We start from the raw sequence: 19,824 nt of genomic DNA, 5'->3' as shown, positions 1-19,824 counted from the left end.
CTTTATGCCTGGAGAACAGGTGCAGCAGAATTAGTCAGTATGTCAGGCTGCACATACGTTTATACAAAGTCAGGGTCTTATTGACATTTGGCATACTCAATTTAAAGGAACAATCTGGATAGTCTACCTCACCGCTGAATACGAGGTCTTTGTGCTATAAAAGATAATAATTAATGTCATGGTTCTCTTCTTGCTTCACGTAACCACAGAACCCAGCGCACCTGGCACGCACGCGTTTAGCGGTGTACGGAACAAGAGGCGAGAAGAGGTGTGAGCAGGAGCAGCACTGTGGCATGCTAGGAAAGGACAACAATAAAACACCAGTTGACCAGATCTCTTTGCTGGTGGAAACCGGCGTCGCTCCAGTACCGTGGGGCTCTGCTGACCGACACCAGGCTGGGGCCTCAGCCTGCACGTCCAGAGCGCTCCAGTCCCGCTGGACTGTGCTTCAAGCATCCGAAAACCCTGGACCTGTGATACCGAAACGCTGTTTTATCTGTTTCTGAATATGTGATGCTATGCTTGAGCAACTAGAATTACAACCAAAAGAGCTGATGACTGAGAAAGAGGAAAATGGCAATACCCTAAAAACATGGCTGTGTGATTTGCAGCTACGTCACAGAATTCCACCACAGTTGTTTAGATGGGCTGAAAGAATCATCCGATAACTTTTATGAAAATGAATAAACTGTCCATATTAAAATACAAAAGTACTATCGAGAATCACTTCTGACTTTCAGGTCTAAATTCAGTGCAATTGACAAATGCATTGCTAAACGAAAAATGCAGCTTAAACATACTCAAAACATTTGTGTCTATTCCTGGGAGCACAGTTTAAAATTATTGCACAGAATTTTATTTTTTATCATTAAATGACAGAGGTCAGCCACAGTCATGGACCTCCAGCAAGAAAAGCAATATTTCAAGTGCCAGACACTCAGTATCTTAGGTTTCCTACATATTGTAACTCACAGGGTAATCGCTCTAAACATTTGTAACATGTTCCAAAACCCTAAAAACAGCTGGCACCGAACCAACGCAGATGACTGTCTCTACGGATATGACTTTTTGTTGGTTTTAAATGCTGTGTATGATAGCAGTATATTCCTGGGGTATATATAAAGAATGGATTGTTGACTTCTCCTTACCACTGGCAAATTGCTACCCTACCTTAGCCAAACTCAGACTTGCTTCAAGTCGTGTTTATTCCATGGAAATAGCAGAAATCAATGCCTAAAGAACGATGGTTAAAATGTCAAAGCTGCATTATCTGAAGTAAATCAATTTATACCTGACTTGGAGGGGGAAATAAAAAAAAAATTAAAAAGAAAAACTGAAAAAGAAATAGGTTAGAGACTAGCAATCATAAGCCACAAAATTACTTGTGATTGAAATAGTGTTATAAAACTGATAACTTTGCAAAGCTCTGTAATATAAACCATTCCTTAAGTAAATGCCTGTGACGCTAATTTGACAACCTCTCTTTTTATAAATTTACACTCTTGGAATCTTATGCAAGATTTGATGCAACCTTTTCAACTACACATACGCGTAAACACAACCTCATGCTATCATTTACAAATAAAATCACTATCGGTATACTTTTAATCACATGAGCAGAAAAAGGTTTGCCATATACATCTGTCATTGTAAGAAAAATACTTGATATTGTAAACAGAGTAAAAGACACTATATAGTAGTGATTATTAAAAAAATAGCAGCTTACATCTACCCTATATTTGGAAAAAATGTAGTCACAAGATACAATAAACTGCAGGACTGGAGCAGCAGGGGAATTAGTGCAAGTATTCATCTTTTAAATAAGCTGAATCACTGCTATTAAAATAAACTTGAAGCAAGTCCTCTGTTTAAGATTTTTCTTTTTTTAAAATCTAAGGTAGTAAACATTTTGCCTCTTAATGGCAGTGTTATCAAATATATGCCAAAGATTTTATTTTAATAAAGAAAAATTACATGAGATACTTTTAATACTGGAGTTTGGTTACAATTATACATCTAAGCTCCTACAAATAATGACGGGCAACTCTCAGAGAAGCTGTGGCATGAACCCTTGTCCGGAAAGATCTTACCCTCCTAAAAATGATCCCCCAACTACACTTTGCTCCTTTTCACAATAGTGCACAATTTAACCATATTTTAGCTATGGTCTTAAAGCAACAGAAGATGCATTTTATCCTCCTTTATATTTTTTGCATCCCTGTAATTTTCTTTTCTGTTTTATTTTAGTGCCCTTCTGTTCTTAAGTTTGGCAGAATTATGTCCCAAATAAGAAACTACTGCATTTCAGCCATGTCACCAGAAAATAAAACATAGCATTATACCCATTACTGTCATACTTTGTAGATGAGCAGTACACGAAACAGCACACCTCAACAAAGGGGTTTTTTTCCTTCCCTCTCTCTCTCTCTAATCCCTTTTCCACCCTCCCTCTGTTCACAAAATTGTGCTCTGGGAGCCACAAAATGTACCAAACATTTTCAGGTTCAACCTACCTCTTCAAAGAATGCATTAAAATATGTTTCAAAGAAACACGTTTATCCAAGGTGAAAAAAAAACAAACAAGAAACTAATTCACTCTCTTACTTCATGCATCCGTAAACTTAACCAAAACAAAACAGAAAACCCGATGCTTAAAAGTAAAGAAAGAAACCCTACTGCTGCAGATTTCTGGAAGTCCATTTGCTCTGTACGCACAAACTGCTCAACTACTGAGAAGAAAAACAAAACTATACCCCACAATCCATTGTCAGAATGGATGTAATGGGGGGAAGGGGTAATGAAGGCTGCCATTAGTATCTTCTGCATTTGGTATGTATATGGGTCTGCTCCTGTATACAGTATCTTTCTCTCTCTCTCTCTCTCTCGCTCTCTCTTCTGTTTTTCATATCCAAAACCTTTAAATGTTATTTTGGGGCACAGCAGATTCCAGCACTTGGTGAACAGGATTCACAAGCTGTGACAAAACTCTGTCATCCTCTTCAGGGTGTAATTTTTCTCTTTTTTTTTTTTTTCCTCTTTTTTATTTTTTTAATATATATACAGTATATGTATATATTTCTTTTACGTTTGGCTGTAGTGGACTGGCCATGGTTCAATTGGGACTATAGCAGTACATGGGTCAGGGACAGTCATTTTGGCTATGTACACATTCATAGTCGGTCCATGGCTTCCAACTAGTAGCGCTATTTCCGTAGGTCTAATACACAAACCTGGAAGAAAAAGAAACACATATACAGAAACTGCATGTTGCACAATATTCCAAAATGTATACAATTCTGTGTGAAATATCTGAGCAAAACCTGTGAAATGTGTTGTGCAAGCTTCACCTGCTATCTCTGAATGGGGATGGGGGGAAATCGCCAGGTGAGCACTTTGGTCATGAGCATCCAGGCAGACCTGCTGAGGGTACGGCTGCCTCATCAGTTACTATCAGAACATTAACAACTTAATGTTATAGTCCTGTCAGATGTAGAAATGTACTAGTAAAATAGAACCATATACAAGCTATGCTTTTAGTCATCAAACAGTTCAAATGTGCCTCTGTTCGCTTAGTTATTATGAGCGATAAGTATATTTACAACAGACAGGATGTGGAGGGCTTTGGTTAGAAAACAATATAGAACAAAATAAACCAAACATTTTTAAAAGAGAAAAAAATAAATGAAAACCAATCTGTTGCAAGTATAATCAGCCTCTTGGGTTCAAATTAACTGGAAGACTGGAAAGGTTACACTGCATGTATATAAAAGGGTCACCTAGGGTGGAATGATAATTTCTACTCAGAATATGCCTTGAGCTTTTGTTCCTTTTATGATATTGTCCATACTTACAAGACTAAAATGATATGAAAGACCAACCAAAATTAATTCTCTGGAGTTTAGTCTACTTAAAAATCAGAACTTCCTGTTTTCTGTTCTGAACTCTAAGCTAGAGACGCAGGACAGAACACTTTGGCACCTGTGTTATGATACGACCCGAGACCCTGGACAAGGCTACCAGGATGGATTTTTACTAACATCTGTTACCTCAAGCTACAGTGCTTCAAAATACAATTCCTTTATCACTCTTATTTTATTCTAATTTTCCTTAGGCTCTCTTCATCTTTCTTTTAAAACCAAGGCAAAAGAGGCACAAGCAAAAATACCAGCTATTGTACTTGTTATGAAGAACTGTGCACTAATATTTTACTACAGTACTTTGCAGGACAATGTCAGAAGAACTGAGAGGTGATGTGACAATACACCACTGTGGGATGGTAGAGGGTGCAGTTCATGATTAGTTAAACACATTATTTTATTCCCTGCTGCTTCTAAGCAATGTAAGCACACTGGTATTTACCTATAGCTCCTCTGATTTTTAGGAACTTCTTAATTATGAGCATTGAGAAATTTGTACGTTGTTTTGCTGCTGCTTCTGTTGAATGCAATGCAGAAGATATTTCACTACTATCATGCATTTCAATAATATGATCTACACTGAACATTTTCACTCAAAAAAGGCAAAGAGGCAAATATGAACTTGTTTCCAGACTATTTAATAAAAAGACCAGCCACAATGAACACATTTCCATGGTAATCCCCACTAGGGAGAGAAAATTTAAATTAGAGGCATCTTCACTTTCTGAGTTGTTTGGAGGGTTTAGAATAGTAATGCATTAAGCTGGAATAAAGACGTATTCTCCTTCCAGCATTACAGCACGCTCATATGTGAACATCGACACGTGAGCTGACTGTATTAAAATTCAGCTACAGAAGGAAATTTTGTCTCCATTGTTAGTCAAAAGATTTCCAAAAGATGCCAGTTGTTAGAATGCCAAACAAGTCAAGCAGCACTTACTGAACCATCTGAAGCACTTGCTCCAACTTTGTCTCCTGCTGCATTCCAGCAAACCTCAAAAATCCCTCCTGTTCCCCGATAACTGTGAACTAGGGCACCTGTCTAAAAAGGGACAAAACATGTAATTAATATAACAAAATCCAAGCAAACAAGTAAGAATTGTACAGCATGTAAAACCTCCTCACTGCTTTAAAAAGCTTGAATTCTTCAAAGAAATGGTCCAGATGAGACTCGTGGGCAATCTCAGTTAAAGGATGGGACAAACACAATTACGGCATCTTGATCTCTTGTGTCTGACAGGCAAAACTGGGGATGGACATGACTACTTCCAATTATTAAAATGAGCCTTTCAAAAATTAATATCCAATTCCCAGTACCCAGAGATCACATCCTGTCTAACAATGAGGTCTTTAGATTCTCATTTGCAATCAGTCCTTTTTTGGCCAGAAATACAAAACAAGTAACAGTGTCCTTTCCTAGAAAGTTTTGCAGAAACATTTTGCCATCATCATCTTCTCTCACTTTACATTCTCTTGTTTTTCAGTGAAATTCAATGTCTACATCCAGTCATCATTTTCACAGCAAATCTGTTTTATAAGGAGTTTTAAAGTTCAGAGTTAACACAAACAATTTTTGCATGCAACCTGTTACTGGAGACACTTTGTTGAATGTATTTTGGTGGTAGTGGTGTTTGTTTGTTTTGGTTTGCTTTTGCTAAGTAAAGACAATGTAAAGACAACTATTACTTCATCATAGACAAGCATAAAAAGAGAGAAATTAAATGTACATCCATTAACAGAAGTAACCAAAGAACAAAAAGAAAGTGAATCAGCATGTTAGGAACAGCAAAGCTCTTTGTGACTGAAAGATGATGGAGCAACAAAGGTTTGAAGGGTGCTGATGGAAAAGACCAAAACACAAACTTCTGAACAGACAGAAGAGCTATACCTGCGTATTCCAGATGTGTACACACTTATCAAAGGAGCCACTGGCCAGGTACCTGCCATCAGGACTGAAAGCTACACTGTACACAGGTTCTTGATGTTTTGTCAGAGTATGAATACAAATTCCTCTGTCTACATCCCATAACCTAACAGTAGAATCAAAGGATGCACTGTCAAAGGAAAAAAAACACAGATTAATTACATCTCCGTTTGACATATTTTTTGTTTCTAATACAGACACAATATGATAAAGTATCCCACATGCTTCAAAACATTCTGTAAAACTACACATATAAAGAGGGAGGTTAAAATAATGCTTAACAGGCATTTAAAACCAGGATTAAATGGTACCTTGCTAACATAAGATTGGCATTTGGATTATTTGTTCCTGGTCCTGTAGGACTCCATTTGATAGTGTAAATTTCTTTGTTGTGTGCTTGTAAATCATGGACACAACTGTCTTGTTTCATACTCCAGATCTATGACAAAAATGGAAGAAAACACAAAGACATTTAGCACAATAATGTACTAAAATACATTTTACATCTTTCTTCTTTATAATTCGCAGCCTGACTTCTACCTTTTAGGCCACAGGAAACATTTGCTATGACTGCTGGGTTTCTAGAGTAATTATGACAAGTATTATTCCAGTACCTTCCATTCTTTGAATTGTAAGTACCCGATGAGGTTAATGAGTAATAAAGGTACTGTCCACAGAAACCAATCTGCATGTGTTAACTGCAAGCCCCTTAGAAAGTGCAGGGATGAGAAGAGATGCTAAAATGAGAAGAGCAATATGTATATGTTCAGGTCTGAGCTGACAAAAATATCAGAGTCCTATTTTAAAATGAACTTCTTGCTACACAGACTGAGTGAAATAAAGAGATAGTAGAGACATGTTCTATTTTCATACAAAGCCAGAGATGCATACTGAAAAAAACATTACGGCATTGTCAGGTGTTTGTTCAGTACTTCAGTGTTCCTTAGATCTCCAATTCTTGCATGATAATCTTCAACAAAGAGTAATTTTGTTCTATTAAGAGTCTGCAGAAAGGATTTTGGAAGGTGTTTATACCTTTTCCTAAATGTGAAACTTGATATTGTAGCTAATGATTGGAATGCTTTTTTTAACAATATCTGTTTCAGTAGTGCTTTTAGCTCACCTTTTGTTAGAAAAAGCTAACAGGAGCATGTTTAAGCCCAACTGTATTTAAGATGCAATTGAAGTCCATGTTCATTGAATTATGCTTTTCAGAATTGGTGCCTCACTGAACAGGAAATTGATTTTCAATGTGCAGACAGAATTAAAATTGTATTTCCAGTTAAAATTGATGTGATCAAAATCTAGTGCCTCTTCCCAGAACTAGTATAGAAGAAAAGAGTCCACACTGGCTGCACTAGAGAACATCTAGTTTGCATTGCAAGGGAGAATAATACACATCACTAAGCATCTTCCATGTGCTTCAAAACCTGACATTCCTTCCTACTGCCATTCAAAAGTAAGTGATCCACAAGTGATTAATGATGTGTAGACTTATCTACAAGCAATTGGTCTTCCAGTTAATCCTGAACAAAACAAAATTAGTTCCAGGCTAGGCTGAATTCAAAACAGCACCGAAGAAGTGAATTGCCTGAGCCCACGAACATGTTCCCAGTTGTCACCTCTTTACTCAGTAAGAGGCAGCAGCAACAGATTGAGCTCTGGACTGGAATTCATCTCACCAGAGTTTCAGCTGCCTAAGCATTAAATACTCGGTTAAGCTGGCTAGTTTGACTCCATCCATTGCCAACGGAGAACAACTGATGCTCTCAGGAGTTTACTCATCACCTGTGAATTAGACACTTAACTCGGGAAAGGATGAATTCCTCTTCAGTGGTGTTAGATGCTCTGTTGACTAAAGATGTCTAGACATCTAGCTTTAGACAGAAGGCTTACTGCTTGAATGTTTATATTTCGATAAGGTGATTCCCATTGCAAGAGTCTGACCCTGTGCCAGCAGAGGCTGGCTATTTATTCAGCCATTCTCTGTCCCTGATTAGACAAGAGTGAGCTGGATGGAAATAACTGTCCCAAGGGTCATTAGTAGAACAGTGCTGTCAACGTTAAAAAACGTATCCTGAAACTCTACCAAACATAGTGCTAAACACCCTATAAAAATAAAGCAGTTTGGGAGTAATGGAAAGGCATTTCTAACATGGAAATGATACGGGCCTGCCAGGCATCAACAACTTCATTTCTTCTAGTGCATCTAACCTGGAGGGATGTTTGTATGGTTCTCTAGTGCTCCTTGAAGTCATACGTGTAAGTTACAGCACCCTCTACATTCCCACGTTTGCCCCCATTCTACAAGCAAGCATGTTGCTATAAATTATTTGGAAGAAAAATGTTGGTGCAGTTGAAAACTACAGAATGACTCCTGATGAACTGGAGAAAAGGAGTACACACAGCCTCTTAAGAAACAATATGCCAAATATTTTAACTAGAAAAAAGGGGAAAACAGAAGAAAACCAGGAAAGCTGCCAGTCACTCATTCTTGTGTGCGTTACACGACAGGCATTCCAAATGTTCCTTTTAACCAAAAGCAACCATCAAGCATGACAGCTTAATGATTAACGACCTGATTCTGTAAACAGCTAAAAGCACCTAATAAATCATGTTCCCAGTCTCGGGGTGGCAGCCTGTAACAAGTTCTCTGGACCAAAGCTTGGCTTTGATTAACAACAATTTGCTAGGGTTGCCTAATCTTGTTATATTAAAAAAAAGAACAAATATTAGACAACATGGCCGGTACAGTGACACTGCTGGACTGCCCGAGCTAACCGTCTGCATTCCAGAGCCCTACAAAGACAAGAGCCAGCACCAGAACTGACGTTACCTTTAGAGTCATATCATCAGAGCAGGATGCCAGAAGATTACCAGTTGGATCCCATTTGATTGCGTTTACTTCATTCTAAAATTGAACAGTGAGAATAAGTTGGAGTCTTCACTTCCATTACAAATGACAGCTTACGAAAGATAAAGTTGGACAGCAGTTATGAGTACTTGTATAATTGTCAGTATTTTAACATTTAATTTTCATTCCTAGCTATGCCTTTCATAACAACAACTTTTAAATGCCTGTTGACCGCATTTTCCCATGCATGCTCTTACACAACACAGGCTGTGCACAGCAGAGTCTTATAGTTATCATATTTCTCCTTCTAAAGCTCGCTTTTGCTATCCTGGCCCAGCACTGGTAAAAAAAGCTGCACATGGGATTCAGAATTGTTCTAATAACTATAGAGAATACAGTTACCATATGATCTTAACTACAACTACCTGCATATGTATTGTATATTGCCTGTTGCCAAAGATCAAACATTACCAGATAACCTTTAAAGGCCCCATCCAACCCAAATATTTCTATGATTATGTGAGTGCTGTACATGGGAAAGTATACTGGGCCCCCAGTCTCTCACTAACAAAAATATCCTATAGCAACCCCCAGATTTCCAGCACTTACTGTATGACCCTGGAAGGTTTTGATGGGCCTATCTTGTCCTAGTTTGCAGACATGAATACACATGTCTGTACTGCAAGAGGCAAATGTGTTGTTACTCTGCCAATCAACATCTAATGCTGGTGCTGAAAGAAAAAGAAACATATTTAAAACTATGCTATGCATTCTGCAGGAGTTTGATTTGCAAATTTAGCATGCACCACCTTCGAATATATGCCAACAGGATGCAACCACCGATTTTACAGCAGTTCGAGATCATCAAACACTATGAACAATGAGAAATGAAGCCAAAACCTGCCTTACACAAATAAACGAAACAAAGTGTAATAGAAGTCATTAAAACAAGGAACATATCTGAAATTAAACACTTGTATAGAAGACAGTGCAGCAGGACAACAAGCTGTAGTTCATGCATCTGAAAAGAAATCTCAGGAGTCATCATGAGGAGCAGGTTCCCTCAACAACACATTATCATGCATGAGTTCGTCTCCACTAACAGCCCATGCTTGTGCTCATAGATGGCAGCCAGAGAAAGGTAATGCTTTATTTTCTTTCTTAATTTCAGCATTATTAGGTGTGGTAACTTGAAGTTTAATCACTGGTGACATATTCCATTTGGTCAGGCCGAGATATTTATGGCAGATGGTACGCAGAATTGCTTGAAGTAAATCAAGAATTGATGTTTTTGATTGTTGTTGTGTCACTGAAAATGTAGTGTGAGTAGAATAAAAAGTGGAAACAAGACACATTCTTTAAAGGCCCTAAAATGACACGTTCGTCATCCTCGCTATTGTATTTTCCAGCTGATTCTGGCAGGCTTGCACAGCGTGCAGCCCACACAGCAATTTGTCTGACCCCCTGATCGGCTGCGCTCCCATCCCAGCGGGCCAGGAAACTGCCTTTCAGCTGGTTTGTGGCCAAAGAAAGTGGGGACAGCACAGCAGGCAGCGTGGAGCTGCAGAAAGTGGGTAATATTTGGATCATCTCTTATGACTTCATAGAACTGCAATAAAATTGTGAGTTTTAAAGCTATAAAATCAGAACAACTCTGTGTTTACATTCACAAAATTCATAAGACCATGAATATGGGAGTCAGTATCCAAAGAGTGCTTGTAAGACTTTAAAATGGTGTAAAGAACCTCCATAAGCTTCAGATTTAGGTTTTTAAATAAATAACACCTTTTTTGTCTTTTCTGATGACAATCAAGACTTACCAGAATGAAAAGGAAACTGCTGCTTGGCTTCGCCAGTGTGGGCATCCCAAATAATTGTGGTCTGTAGTAAACAGATAAAAAAACAATAAATGAATCTGTACAAATCGCTAATTTCCCCACAACTACTGCCATTCACATGTACCAGACTACCTAGCCAACTCCTCCTAGCCCAAATCTGCTCCCAACTATGTATTTCTAGTGTTTCACCCAGTATTAAAGGAAATTGTAGTAGATTCACAGACAACAGTAGAGAACCTTAACATGCTTTAATATTAGAAAGGTGTTTATCACAACATCTTGGGGTCTGGATGGAAGGAGGGAGTTGTGGGCTTTTCTTTTTTATAAAAAAAATTTAAAAAATTAAACTAATTATCTCCTTAGTCCTATTCATATTCTAGGAATCTCTTACACACACCTATATATTCAAATTGTAATTTCAAACACTCAGTTGTCCCTAAGGACATCTTTTATATAAACAATTAGTCTCATAGTTAAGAATAGGAAAGATTTAAGGGTGTAATTCTTCTCTGCCAATACTTCTGATATATTCCTGATGAATGAAATCTAACATGAGAAAATTAGTACTTAATAATCACTATATTCTATGCCAACATTCCTGACCTACATCAATGTTCAATGAAAATGTTGACACTGAATTCAGCGGCAGCATGAACTGACCACATGAATTATTTATGGAAAAGAAGTGTAAGGTTGAGTTAATCTTTCTGCTCATGCAGAACCCTTTCCAAAGCATAATCTCAGTTGCTTTCTCCAAGGAGTTTTATTAACTGAAACAACAAGCTTCTATCTCCTCCAGAATATTTTTCTGCAAATTAATGTGGTACCTCCACAGATTTAAAAACTGGCACAGGCCATTATGGCTGCCAAAAGAAACAACTCATCTTTTCCATTATTTGAGATATTTACTTTTCTTTCCTTTGTGGCAGCAGAAGCATTAATAAAGCTGGGCACAAAAGCACACCAGGTTAAATCCATATAGGAAAAAAAAAAAGGAGAAAATCTACTACTCCACAGTGACACTGCCGGTTTTAAGTACTGTGGACATGTGGTCTTGCTGAGATTGCAGTTTGCCAGTTTCATCAAGAGAAATCCTGCATTTGCTTCTGCACCCTGAATCGGTTACAGAGGAAAAGTTAAACTCTTTGAACTTCAGTCTATTCTTCATCGCTGTGTAGCCTCCCTACCTCTTGTATAATCTCTCATGCTAACAAGAGCTTCAAATCTAAAGACCTTGTGAGTCTTTAAGTTTGTTTAGAGATGTGAAACAAAACACAGTTAAACAATGAGCTTCATGGCATCCCTCTACTGGCACCTCCCCAGCCACATAAATATTGACTTTTCTTATGTTCCAGCTGTAGCCTTTTAAATCATTCTCAGGCTTGACTGATATCCAAATCAGCCTGAGCTTACTCCTCCAGCCTGATTTTTTTTCTGAGGCTTAGCTTAAAGTGCTTCACTAAATTTTAGATTATTTGGTTTTACAAAAGTTTAATGTTCCTGCATTCAATGCACGCACTTTCCAGCTCACACTAACGTAACTGGGAAGAGATATAGGGACACTGAAATCTAATACACTTAAATATCTTGGTAAACTACTATAAAACACCACGAAACATATTTAAACATATTTAACATGACATGTTTGTAAGTACATATTTATGTCCCATGCCTTCAGTTTAAGTTACTTACTTTCCATAGCTTTTCTGTTATGTTTACAATTAGATTATAATGGTGAAGGAAAGAAATTTTAATTTTACCAAAAGATTATCTCACCTTGTCCACTCCTGCACTTAAAATGAAGTTTCCTTTCTTGTTCCATTTTAACGCAAATATAGGACCTTTATGTTGCCCTAAGGTGCTGGCAAGATTACCTGAAAATTTATATTGATATGAATACATTAAAAAAATAAAAAACTATGCTGAGAGCCACAATACAGGAAAATACACTGGAAATTATAAGTATTTCACTTACCGTCTTTAGTCCATATCCTTGCAAAGCCATCGTAAGACCCAGTTGCTAGAAGTGTACCTTCACTCTGCCAGCAAAAAGGATATTTTATTCATTTATTTTTAATATATAACTCAAAGCTAATAAGCACAAAGCAAATTGCAGGTAGAATACATCTGTGTAAGATTTATTATATTTATTCCATTGACTACAACTTACAAAGAAGTCGTCTCTGAAGTACAATACAAGAAAATCCAATGCAACTCAAAAAGAGAAATATTTCAAGAGCCACAGCAGAGGACGCACGGCTGCTGTCACTTAAAATCTGACTACGCAAAAATTATAGGTATAATTTTCTTGGGAGTATTTTGAGCACCACCATTTGTACTTACGTTCCAATCCAGCGATGTCACATCTTTGTTGCTGGGTACGTCCTGCCCTCCTTCTCGTATACAGTGTCGAAGTACCAGCTGCGTAGAGCCGCTCGTGCTGTTTTCGCTGAGGTTCCATATCCGTGCTGTCGAATCTCCAGATCTACAGAACAGTTAATGAAAATATAACTCCTCCTCCCGATTAATTCCATTTTTAAAAGTATTCCTTTCCAGGGAGCAAACGTGGCATTTGACGTAGAGGGAACTAGGGCAGGAATTATGTACAGAAGTGCACCAATACTACGTACATAGGTGGTTAATGCACATACCCTGAGGCCAAGAGGTCGCTAACGGGATTCCAGGCACAGATGAACACTTCAGACTCGTGGCCACGCAGCACCACTGCCTTGTTGGGAGGGATTTCAACATCTCCATCTACTTCCATCATGTCTGTGTGATTATCTGCATTATGGGAAACAACAGTAGAGAGAGGTGGATTTTAATATTTTGAGATATTCAAGACAATACATTGTAAACTAGTATGGTTTATGTTCTTCTGGGATGAGCATAACAATTAATTCACAATTTACATGGATCAAAATTTGGCAAAGCTGTAATGTTCCTTTATTTTTTTAGTACTACAAACAGATGGGGAGTTTCAAAAATGTGAGAAAGCTCTCAGCCCTTCTAAACCTCAGCGTCCAAACGGATTTAACTTTGAAACTTCAAAATTGAGGCCAAAAGTTAATTTTTTGCTATGTTAAAAAATAACCACTGATGTTAAAAGCACGCACAGTTTTTCAGGCATGATGCTGCATAGTACAATATGTTACTAGTCTATCTGGTGCTTTAAAAATATGTTTATGACACATTCATTTAAAAAAAACCCAAACCTTTCTTTTTTCCAAATGCAGTCAAACAGGTTTTGAATCTACATCTCAGACACTTCATTTGCAAAATGGCTTTAATTAATATAATAACATTTGGTGATACAGTAAACTGACAACAGAGCTTTTTAAACTGCATCAGCAATTACCATGGATGGAATCATGGCGATACAGAGCTTTCTGCGTGGAAGTGATGTTGAACTCACATTGTTCTGTCCAACATACTGGGGGTAATTCAACTTACAAAACAATTTTCTTGGCAGCTACCATCAATCATTTTCTATTATTAAAAATAAATTCACACTGAGTGTAAATGTAGAATATAAAAATACAGAACAGTTCACCTGTTCCATATTTATTCACTGTGGTTAAACAAACCATTTGACATATTGTGCTTAATTTAACATTAAGGGTTTCTGTCGCTGTTTGTATGTGTGAGAAAACAGAAAAGGCTATTAGAACATGCAGATATTTTTAAGAAAGAACACCATATAAAACATTGCTTCAATTAAAGAGAAGCAATGCCAGTATAATGTGGTGTACCAGCCAGCAGGGGATGCTGGTGTATCACTTTTAACAGCAGCCAAGATCTGAAGTTTCAGCTTACTCTATCCAGTTCACCGTTAACAAGTAAATATTTGGTTTGAGTTTTAATGAAAGCACCAAAGAAGAGATCATATCTGTTCAAGCCAAAGATTATACTTCCAGTTTCCAACTTCCACAGCAATATGTTCAAAATCCCATTTTGATGTCTGGCCTGAACTTTTCTATACTAAGCCTGACTGTCAGTTACATTCCTATGACTGGTGATGACAAATCCCACCTGTTTCACAAATCACAACTAAAATGGAACCAATTGAATAAACCAAACCTGTAACAAGTAGCATCAAATAATTTTGAATAGTAAATTATGAAAACTGATATGGATAAAGGAGTCAAAAGACACAGGATTTGTTTTGGCAGCCCGGATCTACCCAGCACAAGGCAGTGTATCCTACAGAGAACTGGTTCCAGCTCTGCGGTTCCCAGGGTTGGCAGCACTTGTCAAAGGTAGTTTATGGATCACCATGAGCAAGGCTCAGTTTTAAGCAGCTATGGACCAGCAGACTGCTCTCCTTGTTCCTCATACAGAGGCCAAAGCTGAGGAAGTGCAATATTTAAGGAGTTGTCTCCAATTTCTTCTCTTTAGGAAAGAACTCTCAGAACATCCTGTGCAAAACCTCCAGATGATGGGAAAGGAGCCATACTGGAAGCGAGATTGGTCAATGGAATGTTGCGGATTACCTCTACATGTTTACCTCAGTCTGCTGGCTCATACCGGAGCTCATTAACCAACGACACATTAAATGACAAAGAGATGACATAACATAGGTTAAGGTTCATTTCTATCTCAACTTACTTGCTATAGTATGTGCTCCGTTCTCCTCGCCATTTGCAGTATTTTCTCCATTTTTCGCTGATCCCTGTTGGTTTGTTGCGGCTGCAGCTGCAGCAGCTGCTGCCTGCTGTTGTGCAAGTTTATCTCTGTAGGCCTGTTGTCTGGTCTGGACCACATCAGGCATTACTGCATCTATCAGTGAGAGAGACTCTATCGGCCTACCATCAAACAAGGTACCATCCTAAATTACAACAGAGGGAGAAAAGAAACAAAAAAAAGACAACACCAAGTACAAATTAACATTATGGGCAAAAATTCCAAGGAAAACTAATGCAAAAGTTTTGATTTAATATAATATAATAAAACAGTTTGCAAGTAGTGCTGGAAGTGGTATCTCCTTGTTGTGGTTAGGATTAGAATTCTATTTTTAAGTGGCCACTGCAAGCCTCTAGCAGAGCTTCTGCAATTAAAAGGTATATGCTTTGAGTTTGCTAAATCACATGCTAAAGCAAGAAATTCTGTAAGCTCTGTATGACTATGATTTCAAACATGAGTGGCTGCAACAAAATCTAATGGTTTGTTTGAAGAGCTGCAAGCACTGCAAGTCAAGTCACTGGCTTGTGAAGTTATTCTATCTTATTAGACTAATACTTTCCATAAACATATTATCTGCAGAGCTGACTAGTTTTTCCTCCTCTTTTTAAACAGTGCTGGCATGCTTTCAAACAACAAGGAAGAATTTTATCCTGAAATGGACAAGACCCAGTTAAAAATACCCTTATACATATGCTTAGGGCTTTGTAAGGATCTATTTTTAGGGGCTAGAAGGATTCCTTGTGATAAATATAGGGTCTCCTTCTTCTATTCCAATCACTTGCTTTATTTTTCTGAGGCTTCCAAAGGGAAAAAATTCACTTCACTGCAACTATGAAAACTAAATATAAACAGCAGACTTAAGGGAGACTGGAAAGAGCAGAACTGGTGGAAAAAAATTGTTTCCTTCTGTAATATAAGTGACAGCTACAAAGGCTGCTAACCTTCCAGGCATAAATGAGAATGGAAATTGAAGACGAGTATCTGCAGCACTGGGCAGGAAGATATATGGCTTTCTGTACTGCTGGAATAACTATTTAAACATCAAATTTAATAGATCCTGCTCAAGATGAATTAGCCAGCAGAGGCAAAAAGCAAACTAGCATCTACCCTCATTGCCACAAACCCTCCCTCTATTGGGAAACCTCGCCCTTGGGCTCTCCTCACTTCGTTATAACAACACATCTCTCACATGAGAGCTGCACAGTGCTCTCCCACTTCCCTAGTGCAAGTCTACAGAAACAAAAATTAAGAGGTTACTTGTCTCAATGATTATTTTATTACACTTGCCTGGGTTTACTTCAACATTATATGAGGGTAAGAACTCTACAGACAACGGACCTTTAAGCAATGAGCCAGAACACCATGCCTGGTGTTGTGTGGCTGCACTGGGCAGAACCCCTACCCAGTTATGTCACTCCATTCTGGTTCCACCACTGGAGTCATGGTGAACACCAGCAGTAAGGAATCTGGAGTAAAAGTAAATAAATAGGATACAAGAAAGTTAAGAAAAAATACTAACATTCAATCTTAGTGCAAGCAAAGACATAATGCTCCTGTGGGCAAAGCCTCCTTACCTCATTAATACTGACTTCTGCCTCTACATACTGCAGACCTTTCTGGATGATGGAAATCAAAGCAGCTGGTGGCACCAGAGCACCGTTTATATTGGACTGGCTGATATGGCTCTCTATACCAAAAGTAAACGCTGAATGGGAAAACCCTGAAGACAAGGCAAAAATATCAGAATTGATTTACAGACAGACAACACTACTTGCCATGCTACTGCAAGATCTTCTGTTTACAAAGCTAAGCAAATTATACAAAGTTACAGCACGCTTAGGAACTACAAAAAGCTCCTCAAAGACACCTCTGTTGTTTCCCTCATATGTTCCTAGTTTAAATGTACAAAAAGACAGAAACATAGTTTATATAGAAACACAGCAATTTTTAACTACAGTATCATTGGCAAAGTATTTGTGCATAAGTAAATATAAAAATTTAAATATACAATTTGCAATAGCATTTACATATATGTATATATTCTAAAACTCTACATAACGTATTGTATCATATATCATATTTAATAGAATATATCTCCACGAGACACTAAGACTTGTTCCTTACTTTTACTCACTGATTTGTTACCCATGAAAGCAAAATGCATCTGTCTGTAGAACAGAATTCACTTTGTGGTACAGTGCTGCCATAACCGTGTGCGTTTTGGCACTTAGAACTACATCATTATCGTGCACTGATTAAGAAGTGGCAAGGACGTTACAGTGCAGCACTGGTAGTTGCTTGCTATTTATATGATTACCCTGAAAGGTGAATTTAACCTCGAGAAAACTAGTTGTTTCAGCAAATTAACTTTACTGTCACAGAATTTTTTTCTTAAAAGTGTTTCCCCCACCCCCGTCAGGTAACTAGAAAGCTACCGGCAAACTTTCAATGAAGATAAAGCAATTTTGTAGGTTTGGCTTCAGTGACAAAAGCAATCTGCAACTGGAAGAACAACATATAATAGGTTTCAGCAAATTCAGGTGGAACAATACATTTCTCCTTTCTTCTGACAAGCAGAGACTGAAAAACTCAGCCATCTACCATGTTGCTTCTGGTACCTGTCTCAATTTGAGAAGTCCATGAGCAGTGAGCAGATGTTGCATTAGTCACATGCATTTTCCAGAAGTCTAAAGTTTGTTTTCAAGACTGAAAATATTTATCTGCCTTTTGCTCTTCCTCCAAGAAGCAGGAGGCTTTGGCCAGCCTGACACCGAAGGACAAAATCCCACAAGAAAATGTCCTACAGGGAGGGAGGCTTTTGAGAACCCAAGAGTCATCCCTGTAAAAATTCTCTTCATTTATATTTAGATTAAAGTGATATGAGCCATATGGTCACACTTGCCACTTCTTCCTTTGAAATACAGCAACATCCACCCTCGTTCAGCCACATTCAGGCAAGGAATCTGGCCACAGAAGACCAGCTTGCAGAACCACCATCGGTCCAAGACAGAACAGGAAAAAACACTATTTTGGTGGTCATACTTTTTTCTTCTTCAAGTAGCCCCAAAGTAAATGTGGCAAAATGTCATCATCACCCTGTAGATAGAAGTGATCTCTCCAGGAAAATGCATTTCTAGCAATCAAGTGAATCCTTAGTTGGTTGACTGCCATCTGAAGGCTCCAAATGACTAAATCTGATTAAGTTACAGAAAGTAACTTGGCAGGAATTAATTCTCTTGTTGAGAAGAATCACCAAGAAACAGTTCAGAGTGAAGCACATGCCTACTGGCAAAATAATTACATGAGTGTGCAATTGCTAGAGCCAGTTGCAGATGAATATCAAATAAACTATTCATTATTTAACAACTGTTAAAACTCACCTGACTCTTGCAAGTATCTATATACCAGGAAGTTAACCTCATCACTGCTTATACTCATCTTTATTCCCAGTTAAACCATGAGGTCACAACAAAGGACACAACCCTGAAAGTAAAAAAAGTAGGTCAATTAAATATTTTTAGTACTCAATACGTATTTCTCAACAAATGCTGTCTTTAGAAAGTATCTCCCTGGCAGCACATACAATGGTTTTATTTTATAATGCAAATAAATCTGTTGTAGTCATTAAAAAGTCGTTTGTCTCACCACAACATAAAGGTCAGTGAATTAAATATTGAAGGGCTGGATTCTCAAATGATGCAAATTGGTATGGACTGGGGAAATAGGCTGCTTAATATCAGTACTAAAAAGACCTAATTTCACAGTTTTTTAAAAACCAATCAAGTATGTTTCATCTAATCAACATAATTGCTATGGAACACTTTTTTCAAAATTTGTGTTTCCCTGTGTCTGGCTAACAAAGACTGAGAACTTTGCATGATAGTTCCTAGGCAAGTTCTCACTTTTAATCTACTTCGATTTTCAGGTACTCCTGCTCTAGGAAAAAGGTGCAATATGCGTTAAAACACTGCATCTGTTCAAAGAAAGCCCAACTATCTTCACTAAAAATTAGAAAACATCTCAGCCATACACTTGCGCTTTGCAAAAAGAATTACTGAAATTAGAGACAAACTAAACAGAGCATTTTTAGTAACATTTCTCTAGGTTTTTAATCAATACTTAAAAAAACATTGAGGGATATATATAGACACACACATTTTTCCCCTTGATTTTATCAATGGTAAATATTTAGCAACACAAAGAATGTATCAGACTATATATATATTTGATGACAAATTTTGAAAATATGAAGCAACAAGAGTCTCCAAAATGGGAAGGAGAAAATTAAAGCCTCATTTTAGAGAACATTCTCATGACTTCTCAGCATATGAAAATTAAAATCCTGATCTTTCCATGCCATCTAGTAAACAAGCACAAAATCAGCTTCCAGGACAGGGTAGGAAATAAGGTCCATCTCCTACTCCCAGTATCCACGCAGCACTTTTCATCGACAGAGCCTCAAGCTTTTCACCCAGCCGCCACTATGGTTTTGTTCTACGGAACACGAGTCGGAAAAGGTAAGTGACTGCCCTATTGTTATTTGACAAACTCTGACCTGGATCCAATGTAAAACAAAAAAGAAAAAAAAAAAAGACCAGAAACAGGTTG

General features: G+C 37.8%; 1 protein-coding gene across 1 annotated transcript; it reads right to left on the bottom strand.

Annotated features, from left to right (window-relative positions):
• Positions 1–1,783: 1,783 nt before the first annotated feature.
• Positions 1,784–18,700, bottom strand: TBL1XR1 (TBL1X/Y related 1). The gene is made up of 14 exons (XM_080349856.1): positions 18,597–18,700; positions 16,791–16,936; positions 15,142–15,361; positions 13,185–13,317; positions 12,877–13,018; positions 12,509–12,572; positions 12,310–12,407; positions 10,516–10,576; positions 9,305–9,426; positions 8,678–8,752; positions 6,153–6,280; positions 5,806–5,971; positions 4,858–4,959; positions 1,784–3,230 (listed from the first exon to the last, which is right to left on the bottom strand). The coding sequence occupies exons 1-14, from the start codon at positions 18,652–18,654 to the stop codon at positions 3,204–3,206; spliced, it is 1,542 nt and encodes a 513-aa protein (XP_080205982.1). The 5' UTR covers positions 18,655–18,700; the 3' UTR covers positions 1,784–3,203.
• Positions 18,701–19,824: the final 1,124 nt, after the last annotated feature.

The sequence above is a fragment of the Nesoenas mayeri genome (genome assembly GCF_963082525.1).
Source record: "Nesoenas mayeri genome assembly, chromosome: 9".
NCBI lineage: Eukaryota > Metazoa > Chordata > Aves > Columbiformes > Columbidae > Nesoenas > Nesoenas mayeri.
Note: the sequence above shows the minus strand (reverse complement) of the source record. Positions and strands in the feature narration are given on the sequence as shown.